Source organism: Bufo bufo, chromosome 4 (genome assembly GCF_905171765.1).
Source record: "Bufo bufo chromosome 4, aBufBuf1.1, whole genome shotgun sequence".
Classification (NCBI taxonomy): domain Eukaryota; kingdom Metazoa; phylum Chordata; class Amphibia; order Anura; family Bufonidae; genus Bufo; species Bufo bufo.
In genome coordinates, this window is record NC_053392.1 from 451,023,880 (window position 1) to 451,035,734 (window position 11,855).

The window sequence follows — 11,855 nt, forward strand, 5'->3', positions numbered from 1 at the left end:
GGTGCTTTCACTCTAGTGGTAGCATGAGGCGGAGTCTACAATCCACACAAGTGGCTCAGGTAGTGCAGCTTATCCAGGATGGCACATCAATGCGAGCTGTGGCAAGAAGGTTTGCGGTGTCTGTCAGCATAGTGTCCAGAGCATGGAGGCGCTACCAGGAGACAGGCCAGTACATCAGGAGACGTGGAGGAGGCCGTAGGAGGGCAACAACCCAGCAGCAGGACCGCTACCTCCGCCTTTGTGCAAGGAGGAACAGGAGGAGCACTGCCAGAGCCCTGCAAAATGACCTCCAGCAGGCCACAAATGTGCATGTGTCTGCTCAAACGGTCAGAAACAGACTCCATGAGGGTGATATGAGGGCCCGACGTCCACAGGTGGGGGTTGTGCTTACAGCCCAACACCGTGCAGGACGTTTGGCATTTGCCAGAGAACACCAAGATTGGCAAATTCGCCACTGGCGCCCTGTGCTCTTCACAGATGAAAGCAGGTTCATACTGAGCACATGTGACAGACGTGGAGAACGTTCTGCTGCCTGCAACATCCTCCAGCATGACCGGTTTGGCATTGGGTCAGTAATGGTGTGGGGTGGCATTTCTTTGGAGGGCCACACAGCCCTCCATGTGCTCGCCAGAGGTAGCCTGACTGCCATTAGGTACCGAGATGAGATCCTCAGACCCCTTGTGAGACCATATGCTGGTGCGGTTGGCCCTGGGTTCCTCCTAATGCAAGACAATGCTAGACCTCATGTGGCTGGAGTGTGTCAGCAGTTCCTGCAAGACGAAGGCATTGATGCTATGGACTGGCCCGCCCGTTCCCCAGACCTGAATCCAATTGAGCACATCTGGGACATCATGTCTCGCTCTATCCACCAACGTCACGTTGCACCACAGACTGTCCAGGAGTTGGCAGATGCTTTAGTCCAGGTCTGGGAGGAGATCCCTCAGGAGAACCTCCGCCACCTCATCAGGAGCATGCACAGGCGTTGTAGGGAGGTCATACAGGCACGTGGAGGCCACACACACTACTGAGCCTCATTTTGACTTGTTTTAAGGACATTACATCAAAGTTGGATCAGCCTGTAGTGTGTTTTTCCACTTTAATTTTGAGTGTGACTCCAAATCCAGACCTCCATGGGTTGAAAAATTTGATTTCCATTTTTCTATTTTTGTGTGATTTTGTTGTCAGCACATTCAACTATGTAAAGAACAAAGTATTTCAGAAGAATATTTAATTAACTCAGATCTAGGATGTGTTATTTTTGTGTTCCCTTTATTTTTTGGAGCAGTGTATATTTCCCTGATTCTGTAGTTTGTAGAAACACCCCATATGTGGCCGTAAACTACTGTACGGGCACACAGTAGGGCGTAGAGGGAAGAGAGCACCGTGTGGTTTTTGGAAGGCAAATTTTGCTTGGACTGGTTTATTTACACCATGTCCCATTTGAAGCCCCCCTGATGCACCCATAGAGTAGAAACTCCATAAAAGTGACCCCATTTTGGAAACTACGAGATAAGGTGGCAGTTTTGTTGGGACTATTTTTAGGGTACATATGATTTTTGGTTGCTCTATATAAAATTTTTGTGAGGCAAGGTTACCAAAAATAGAAATTCTGAAATTTCATCTCCATTTGCCATAAACTGTTGAGGAACAGCTAAAGGGTTAATAAAGGGTTAATAAAGTTAGTAAAATTAGCTTTGAATACCTTGAGGGGTGTAGTTTCTTAGATGGGGTCACTTTTATGGAGTTTCTACTCTAGGGGTGCATTAGGGGTTCTTCAAATGGGACCTGATGCCAAAAAAAAGCCTTCCAGAAACCATACGGCGTCCCTTTCCTTCTGCGCCCTGCCGGTTGGTCATACAGCAGTTTACGACCACATATGGGGTGTTTCTGTAAACTACAGATTCAGGGCCATAAATATTGAGCTTTGTTTGGCTGTTAACCCTTGCTTTGTTACTGGGAAAAATGGATTAAAATGGAAAATTTGCCAAAAAATTTTAATTCTGAAATTTCATCTCTATTTGCCAATAACTCTTGTGGAACACCTAAAGGCTTAACGACGTTTGTAAAATCTGTTTTGAATACCTTGAGGGGTGTAGTTTCTTAGATGGGGTCACTTTTATGGAGTTTCTACTCTAGGGGTGCATCAGGGGGGCTTCAAATGGGACATGGTGTCAAAAAAAACAGTCCAGCAAAATCTGCCTTCCAAAAACCGTATGGCATTCCTTTCCTTCTGCGCCCTGCCGTGTGCCCGTACAGTAGTTTACGACCACATATGGGGGGTTTCTGTAAACTACAGAATCAGGTCCATAAATATTGAGTTGTTTGGCTGTTAACACTTGCTTTGTAAAAGTAAAAAAAAAATATTAAAATGGAAAATCTGCCAAAAAAGTGAAATTTTGAAATTTAGTACTCCATGGAAGTGTGGTACTCCCTGAAGCAACCAATAATGCAGAGGCCCGGATGATCGGGACACGTGTCACACTGAGTGGTGGTGTCCTTTCGTATCCCCCTCCTGTGACACAATCTGCACCTTTTTTTGGGTCCGTCCCTTCTTTCCAGTATGGGGGACCACACCTGGAAAGTGTTGGCCAGGGACGATCCGGGCGCCTCCAGTTCCCGAGGTACTCCAGCCTGCTTTTTTCCGGTCAGAAAAGATCAGGGCCTTGAGGACTGCCCCATAGAACTGGATGAATTTCCCTGTGTTGCCAGCACTCCGGGACAGCACAAAAGAGTTGTACAAGGGTACCTGCACCAAGTAGACAGCAACTTTTTTATACAACGCCCGGGTTTTGCGCATGACATTATATGGCTTGAGGACTTGATCAGAGAGCTCAACTCCTCCCATATACCGATTGTAGTTGACGATACAATCGGGCTTGAGGACCGTTGCCGCGGTACCTCGCACAGGGACAGGGGTGATGCCCTGGTCCTTTATATCTGACCAGCAACAGGTTTCCACTGGTAAGAGCACAGGTCTCACCCCTGGGGATAGGTACCTGGAGGGGGTGGGTAGGAAGGACGCGTTGATTTTTCCGCACGGTCCCACAAGCGGACGTGGATCTGGCGGCGAGGGACTGGAACAAGGGGATACTAGTATAAAGTTATCTACGTACAGGTGGTAACCCTTATCTAGCAGTGGGTGCATAAGGTCCCACACAAGTTTCCCGCTAACACTCAATATGGGGGGACATTCTGGGAGTTCAATACGGGAATCTCGCCCCTCGTACACAGAAAACTTGTAAGTGTACCCTGAGGTACTCTCACAAAGTTTGTACAGCTTCACGCCATACCTCGCTCGCTTAAAGGGAACATACTGGCGGAAAATTAGTCTCCCCTTGAAAGCAATGAGAGACTCATCTACCGCGACCTCCCTTCCAGGTACATAGGCCTCCAAAAATTAGGCCCAAAAGTGATCGATGACCGGCCTGATTTTGTACAGGCGGTCATAGGCAGGATCCCCTTGGGGGGGGGGGGGACATGCTGCATTATCTGCATAATGCTGGCATTTCCGGATGGCCTCAAACCGGGTACGTGTCATGGCCGTACTGTAAAGTGGGGTCTGGTAGAGGACGTCCCCACTCCAGTAATGCCTGACACTGGGTTTTTTGACTAGGCCCATGTGCAGCACGAGGCCCCAAAACGTCCTCATCTCGGCTGAACTGACCGGAGTCCAGCCACCGGCCCTAGCCAAAAAGGAGCCCGGGTGTTGAGCAAAGAACTGTTGGGCAAACACATTCGTTTGCTCCACCATCAGATTCACAAAGTGGTCACTGAAAAAAAGACTAAAATAGTCATAGTCATATTCAGTGAAGCCCACTGTGGGAATCTGAATTCCTGGTTGGCCAACAAAATCAGGAATCACAGGCTCAAAATGCTCTGGGGTACACCATGCAAGTTCACCGGTAGGGGACTCCGGTGGACTTAACTGGTGGGCCGGAAAACTAGTATGAGCCCCAGAGCTGCTCGTACTAGTGTGGGCCACAGGGTCCCTGGCATGGCGGTCCCCTTGCCCCACCTGGCGGCGTCTCCGCCGCCTTGGGGGCTCATCATCATCACTAGATGATGAGGAGGACGCAGATGACAAAAGGAAAGTGCGGTCATCCTCGTCCTCATTGGGGCTCTCGGAGTCGGAGGCAAGCCATAGGGGAGTATGTGCGTGCGTGTGTGGAAATCTTTAGTGTGCATGTGTGTGGGGGCACGGGTGTTCGCGTACTTATCCCTAAAACTTACAGTAAAAAATAAAATATAAAATAAAATAAAAAAAGCCCAAAATATATTTTAAAAAAAATAAATTAATAAATTCTAACTCGCTGATCAGCCGTCTGAAGCTGCTCAGCGGTGGGGTGTGCGATGTGCTAACAGTGGCCGTACGCATAGAAAAAAAAAAAAAAAAAAACAGCTTGCACCCAAAAAAATGTGTATGTGTGTGTGTGTGCGCAAGCTGCAGCACCCCTGGGGGGTCTAGGGTCACACAGCTGTGCTGTGGACCCCAGACACCCGATTAGGGTGATGCAACAATCAAACTTTTTTTCCCCCTAAACTTTCTCTGAATATCCCTGCCTAACCTAACCTTTCCCCAAGTACCTTTTAGTGCCAGATGGCACTGTGGAGGGTCAGAAGGGGGGTGCTGGGTCAGGAGATCCGATGCAGGCTCCTCTCTCCTCGCTCCCGGACACAGAAAGGAGAAGGAGAGGAGAGCTGCAGCAAGTTAAACCTCCCGCCCGCCCTGCAGCCAATCACAAGCGATTCTCATCACCTCTCATGATCACACCACCGATCACCATCCTGTTCCGGGTTATCGAGTCACCAGAGACCCGAATAACCCGGAAACGCAGCAAACCGCAGGTCTGAATTAACCTGCGGTTTGCCGCGATCGCATTGTCCCAGAGTGCTTGCTGATTGATTTCAGCAGGCACCCAGTTCTGATCACCGCCCACCGGTGATCGGAAATACACATGACGTGTGTCCTTAAGTTAAGGCATAGTTAAAAAAAAAATAATTATAATGCAGTTTTTGCACTGACTGCTAGGCCTAATAAAATGTCAAGACTTCCTGTTCTGTACAGGTAACTTTTCAGTAGCCATCTCATGATTATTACAGGCAAAAAGGACAATGACAATTTTCACCTTTGTATAGATGATAAGGGATCCACCAATCACAAAAGATGATATCACAGTTTATCAGCACCCTCCTGACCTCTGCACAGAGCATGCCTAGAAAAATCTGCCAAGTCAATAAAGTCCTCTCCAGTCTACTGTGCCTATGGCCCATGTGAGTGCTGTCAAGCAGGAAGTGTAGACATAGTTTAGGCCTAGTGGCCAGTAAGAAAACTGCATAATTTGAGGATAAAATTTTTTTTTAGATTGGGACAAGAAAAATTTAAGAAAAAAAAAAATCGAAAGAAATTATTGTTATTGTTATACTCATACTACTAGGTGCCCGGGTGTGAGACTTCTGTTTTTACAGTGTCTGTCACCATTGATTTCTTATACACAGGGCTAAATAAGCACTGCCTAATGAAGAAAGACTGCATCAATACCTTGTCAACACAGGACACGGATCACATAATTGCCAGAAACCCCCAGCATGGCAAGGCCGCTGACTCTCTGCAGACCCCAGTGGCGGGGTACATATCTAAACTACGCAAAAATAGGTGAAGGAATGAGGGGGGAACAGAGAATAATAGTATCTAGGGAGGCATGGAAGGACCAGAGGAATAAGTAGATCTTGATTGCTGGGCAATGTGATCTGCTGTAGGCCATTTTGGAATAAAAGATGCAATAAGAAGCTGCTGGTGCTGCTACTTATTAGGGTACGGCTACACTGTGACATGGGTCGTGCAACAGAAAGTTGCAGACAAGTCACGCGACATAAAAAGATGTGACTTGTCTGCAAGTTCCAGTAACACGACTATTTTAGAGCTGTGATTTCGCTGTGAAAATACAGCAAAGTCACAGGCAAGCTGAGTGCCACTCACAACTTACATTAAAGCCTATGGAGTAAATGCCACGCGCGACATGCGACTGGAAACACCAAATCCTGCATGACTGGATTTTATGCGACTGTCACGTCGCAGCATGTCATATTGTGACACCATTCACACACATTACATAAAATGTGATATATTGCTGTGTAGCTGTACCCTTAGTGGCTCTCTCTTTTCCTGAGGAAAATCGGTAAATCGGGGAAAGAGGTTGCCTGGTTTAATAAATTCTCCTCAAGCTAAAAGTGGTGAGAACTTATCGTAGTAATAATATAATTTTAAAAAAATCAAAGGAATGCGGCTGAGCTGTGAAGGGACTAGTCTCAGCCCGCTGACAAGTACCATCATTTCAAAGAGAAGGCAGCCATGTTTTTGTTTTTAATACAACCCTGTAAGTGGTCTAAAAAAGAATTGATACTCACCCCTTTTCTTCCCTGCTACTTCCAGCCATGCGCTCTGGCATTATAAAACTGACTGGCCGACTTGAAGTGTGGTGAATATGAAATATGTTTGTGAAAAGAGTTTCTAATAGTGTTGGCTATTCCTAGAATTACAGCTCAGTTCTATTAACTTGCATTGGACTGAACTGCTCTCAATTGTAATGCAAGGCATACTGTAGTCATTACTAGAACTATGAGCTATCCCTGGCAAACAATGAGGGGGGACGCTGTGCTTGCCATAGTGCCAGGACCCCTTCAAATAGCTGACCAGCAGGGGTGCCAAGAGTCAGCCCCCCACCAAGCTAATATTGATGACCTACTGTATCGCAGTAATAGGTAAACTAGATTAGGGGGACAAGAAAGTCAGCTGTACCCCGCTGAGAGTGAGAGGGCACCCTGCTCTACCCAGCACCTGAAGTAGAGACAAAGAGGTTCCAAATCCAGAAAAGTGAGTACCGTTGAGAAAGCAGCAATGCCTACCACATCTGGGAGTATCACAGCACATAGCCTGCCCAGAAGCATCAGACACCCTTCCTAAAGGGATATGCACCAATTTAACTGCTATTACCCAGAGCAACACAAGACCAGAGTATGCAACTGCTGATTTTAAACTGTATAGGCAAGAAGCCATGGGTGGAAATTAGTGCAGCAGATTGTTCTGATATGTATCCTGGGCAACAAGTATGTGCCACATCTGACAGTGCCCAATCTTGGGGCAATGAGCCTAAAGTGGTGCTGCCGGAGCCGAGGTTCTGCTATATTGACGGAGTCCATTTCATCTAACGGACAATGTAGGGGCGATGCTGCTTTAACCAAGCCCCTTTTAGCCCAGAGACTGACAGTGACCAACCCCTGCACCAGAAGCCACCCCGGTGCGGCTGCCACAGAAACTAACAAGCCTGTGCACACAGCAGAATGGTCGATTAGTGTCCCAACACAGTACCTAAGCCCCATTAGTGCCCCCACAAAGTAGTTATGTACTCTTAGTGTCCCTTTACAGTAGTACTGCCCCCTTACATCAGTGTTGTGTCTGTAGTATTATTAAGATAAAAAATACTCACCTAGCCCCGTTTCCCTGATGAAGGGAACACATAATGCTGTCCCTAGAAGCAGGCATGATGCTGTCACGAGGGTATCAAGAGCCACGTCTGACTCCGTTATACCCGGGGTCAGGAAGTCGCAGCGGGTGGCTGCGCGCTCTATATCTAAAGATCACGTTGTTTCTTAGTGATTGTTTTCTGTGTTTGCCTTGCTATCCTTTTTGTCTCACTCAGGGATCCGTAGCTTCTCCTCCTCAGCGGTTTCTTGTCTGCCACTCCCAACCTCCTTATATTCTCCCCTCACACTTCTCTAGTTGCCAGTTATAGAGCTTCCTGCCTGGACATCTATACTGACCCACTGGAGTTGTGAATCCTGGTTGTCGTTCCAGAGTGCTACCCTCCGGATCCCTGTTGGGCTTATTGTTGTCTCCTGTTGTCGCCCACCTGGGATTATATGTTGAGTCTGTGTTGTCTGTCCTCCCCTTGGTGTTTTCCCTTAGAGCTAGTGGTGCGGACTAGTGTTCCCATCGCCCTGTTCACTATCTAGGGCTCAGGGAAAGCCAGGGCTTTAGGCACGTGATCGGCGTACGGGTGAGGAACCCGTCTAGGGACGTCAGGGCAGCCAGGTGCCAGCCGCCAGGTGAGTCAGGGGTCACCACCTTCCCTCTCACTTGGGCAGGGCCTTCCTCGTTCCCTCCCTCTGTGTCACGTATGTGATAGCCACGCCGACCGTGATAGATGCACACAAGAATGATTTCTGGCTTTTGGTCTCTTTGGCTCAGTTCAGCAGGTGAAACAACATCACTGCATCGTTACTACTTCTGAGGAGAACACGGGCCGAGCAATGGTGAAGAAGGGAGCTGAGGGCTCTCTGCATCACCATTGCATTCAACTATACCTGCGCCCTCAGAATGCAAATACAGTTTAAATCCAGACATGCCACAGTCCTCCTGGGATTGCCACCGAAATCCAGAACTGTCCCGTTGGACCTCGGACAGCTGGGAAGTCTTTCAGGAACAAGAAAGGAGGCACCCACCAGAATTGCCAGATGAGCAGTCCTGCCCTGCTTCCGGTTCTCCCTTCCATTAACATCATCTTACTGGCTGTAGCAGTGATATTCCATGCAAACAGGTCACTGTGAAGCAAATCACTGACCTCAACAGTACACGGGACGGCACTGCTGAGGCCAGTGACTGGCTGACTACTGCAGCAGGGAAGACCAGAGCGTGAAGCAGGGGTGATATGGGGTCCGTATCAATTATTTTGTTATTTTACAACTTACAGGGGACAGCTACTTTAATGACCAGGTCTCAAAGAGTATTCCAATCTCAATAAATTAGGAGATAACAATATCCATTCGAAAGCGACAGCCAGAGGAGACAGGGATAATGCTAACAGCCAAACTGGCCGAGCTACGTTGTCTCCATAACTCTGACAGTAGTGAATATGAATTCCGCTGTTTCCATTGCATCCAAGTCCCAAAAACTGAGTTGCTCCCACAGTTCTGCTGTTTTAGTACACCTGACCACCTCTCGATGGTATCATCATCTCGACTAGTTATGACGTACTACATTTACAGTACATTATAGTGTAAACACAATACATCTTAATCCATAAGAACGCTTGGTGTTTTAATATGTGATAACTTGTTGCTCAATATAAATATGATTCTGTAAATCTGAATTACCTTTATATATGACGAGTCCTTTTCTTCTTTTGTATTTGCTTTTTCACTGAGCTGATTGTGATCTTTATTCACAAAAGGGGTCTGAAAATTGTTCACTGTGGGTTGCTTATTTGGTGGTCGGTGTCCAAGACTCCCAGAACTTCTCAGTAAAATATTTTGTGAAAATAAAGATGTACATGGCTCTTCAGATTTCTGCTTTAGCAGCAATTTTGCATGCTGGGTACTATGAATTACTCTGTGAGATGATGAGCCTGACTGCAAACCTAAGGGTAACCCTTTAGGATCTACAGTACCAGCTTTTGCTTTCTCTATTCTAGATTGTGGAATAGGATATGGTGCTTCTGGACCTGTGGCACTAGCATTTAGAGAAAATGAATATGACCGTCGCTTTCTTGGATGGTCATCATCAACAAACTCTATAAGAAATGCAGTTTGACTTGCCGTGTCTTGCTGCCTTCCCCCAGCATGAATTTTAAGATCCAACATTCTCTGTTCTAGGCTTTTTTGTTTTGCATGGTCTTGAAGATGGGTAGATCTGTTTAACCGTTTAAGAGATGTACTGTTTTCATAGTCACTTTGAGTCCCATCTTCATGTTTGTTACCTAAAAAGAAAAATGTGTGTAAAGACCATAAAGTGTTGCTGTTCATACGAGCATGGACATTTCACTTAATGCCACACTCAGCATGGAAACCGCAGCAGGTATCCTCACACAGATAAGACCCACTGGCAGAAATGTGAGGGTCAGCCTTGGATTTCTGCCCTGAACTCCGCTGCAAAAACATGCTGGATGTGACCTTAAAGAGAATCCGTCACTAGGAAATTCACTATTAACTCCGGCACAGTGACATGTAGGGCCATCTCTGCTGAGTGTAATGATACTTTGATCCTTTACTTCATTCTGGTGAAAAAGTACTTTTAATCCATATGCAAACGAGCAGTTACATGCACTGAGAGCATGCTGCAAAAAAAAAAAAAAAAACACCTTTGTGTGAATGAGCCCTTACCGCTACTCCGATGCCTCCGCCCTGTGCCAGTCATTGCACTGGTTGCCTATACAATACAGCAGGAATCAGCAACCTCCAGCTGTTCTGAAAATACAACTCTCTAAATACTCCACTCCCTTCTATGCAAGTTCGAAGAACAGCCGAGCATGTTGCATGCTGAGCTGCAACAGTTCTCTGGATTCTGGCACCATCTTTAAAGTAACTCCTGCTGTACATGTATAGCGGAGGTTGTCAAGGGGTTAACTAGCTGCACTTTGCCTTTTTGAACACTTTTTCCAAGTCCAGGGGAAGGAGAACTGGTGTTTCTAACCTGCCTGGATAGTTGTGGACCCAGTCAAGAGCCGTCAGTACGATTCTAATGTTGACCTCTCCTGAAAAAATCCAGCCTGTGGAGGGGCAATAAGATCAGGAAGAGAACTTGCAAGTTTTACAGCCAATATTTTAGGCAGGATCTTAGGATTGAGGTTGATGAAAGATAGAGAGCTATTAGCCTGGCCATAAAGGGTCTTTTCATGGTTTCAGAAATAGGTTAATGTAAGAAATGTTTTCCCTCTATCTGGGGCTTCTACCCCTTTTTGTGCCACGTTGCACAATGCCAGCAAAGGAGATGTGACTGAGTCTTCTACCATTATTTTATAAAATTCCCCTTTATATCTATCCAGGCCTGGCACTTGAGCTTCTTGGATTTCTGTTCCATAACATCTGTGTTAAGCACATCTAACTTTTGTAGGGTGATTTGGAGGGAGATTTGATCTAAAAGGGTATTTTGTAGATTGGACATGCCCTCATCATTACAAAGGGCAGTACAGTAAAAGTCCAGCATGGCAATAATAGGACCAGGGTCTTCAGTGCTCCCACCATCAGCTAGCATAATTTTAGCAATATCAGACATGGGAGTTTTCCCTTTGGCCAAGTTGGATAGCATTCTCCTTAGTTCATTACTAAACTTACTGTATATAGGTTGTCATTAAAGGTGTAGAGGTGAAAAGCCTCTCTCTCCATCTCCCATCAAAATTTTTAGGTAGTTTGTTTTATGTTTCTCTTTGGGGTCATGTACACAAAGTCTGGCCACCATTCTTGAAGTTTAGCTAAGAAAGAAAATGCAATGGAAAGCGTCAAAGAAAATCTAGGCCTCAGGGATATACATCATGGATTACCATGAAGATTGGGGCGTGATCAAAGAACCAGGTCACCTATCTCTGCTGTCTCCAATCTGGGCTGAAGTGTGGAATGGATAGAAATTTACCTGTAGTCTATGCAGGATCAGGATTCTTGAGATTGATAGAAAAAGGTATATCTTCTATCAGCCGAGTTAAAAGGACACAACATGCCTATTAGCACAGTATGTTCGGTGAATGGCTGTGAGACCTTGTCATGTACCCCTGTCGCCTTCAGCTGAGAAGTACCTGGCCCACACAAATGGTTTTCAGTGAAAGTCTCCTGCTTGTGAGTGAGTCTCTTGGTCAAAGTTTTTAAGATGATGCAGGATGAGGATCTGCTTATTTGGGGACCTTAGTCCCATAATGTTCCAGGATAGTAATGTCATAGTGGTAAGTCACAATTGGCAACCACCAAGGTGGGAAACGTTTCTAGATATCATTCTGTGTCTTGGCTATAAGTATGTGATGTCCCAGAGCACAAGTTTCAGGGGCAACATTGTCTGCATTGTCCCCCCAAAAATATATATTGCTCTCCCTCCC

At 46.3% G+C, this 11,855-nt stretch overlaps 1 protein-coding gene across 2 annotated transcripts in view; it reads right to left on the reverse strand.

Annotated features, from left to right (window-relative positions):
- CEP170 (centrosomal protein 170) overlaps nucleotides 1-11,855 on the reverse strand; it is a 285,415-nt gene that overhangs the window by 176,172 nt on the left and 97,388 nt on the right. The window contains exon 9 of one of the 2 annotated variants that reach the window (XM_040429409.1): nucleotides 9,592-9,752. In XM_040429409.1, the coding sequence (XP_040285343.1) occupies nucleotides 9,592-9,752 (161 nt within the window). Of the gene's footprint in view, nucleotides 1-9,150; nucleotides 9,753-11,855 lie in introns of both variants that reach the window. The other variant, XM_040429408.1, reaches the window with a different exon arrangement.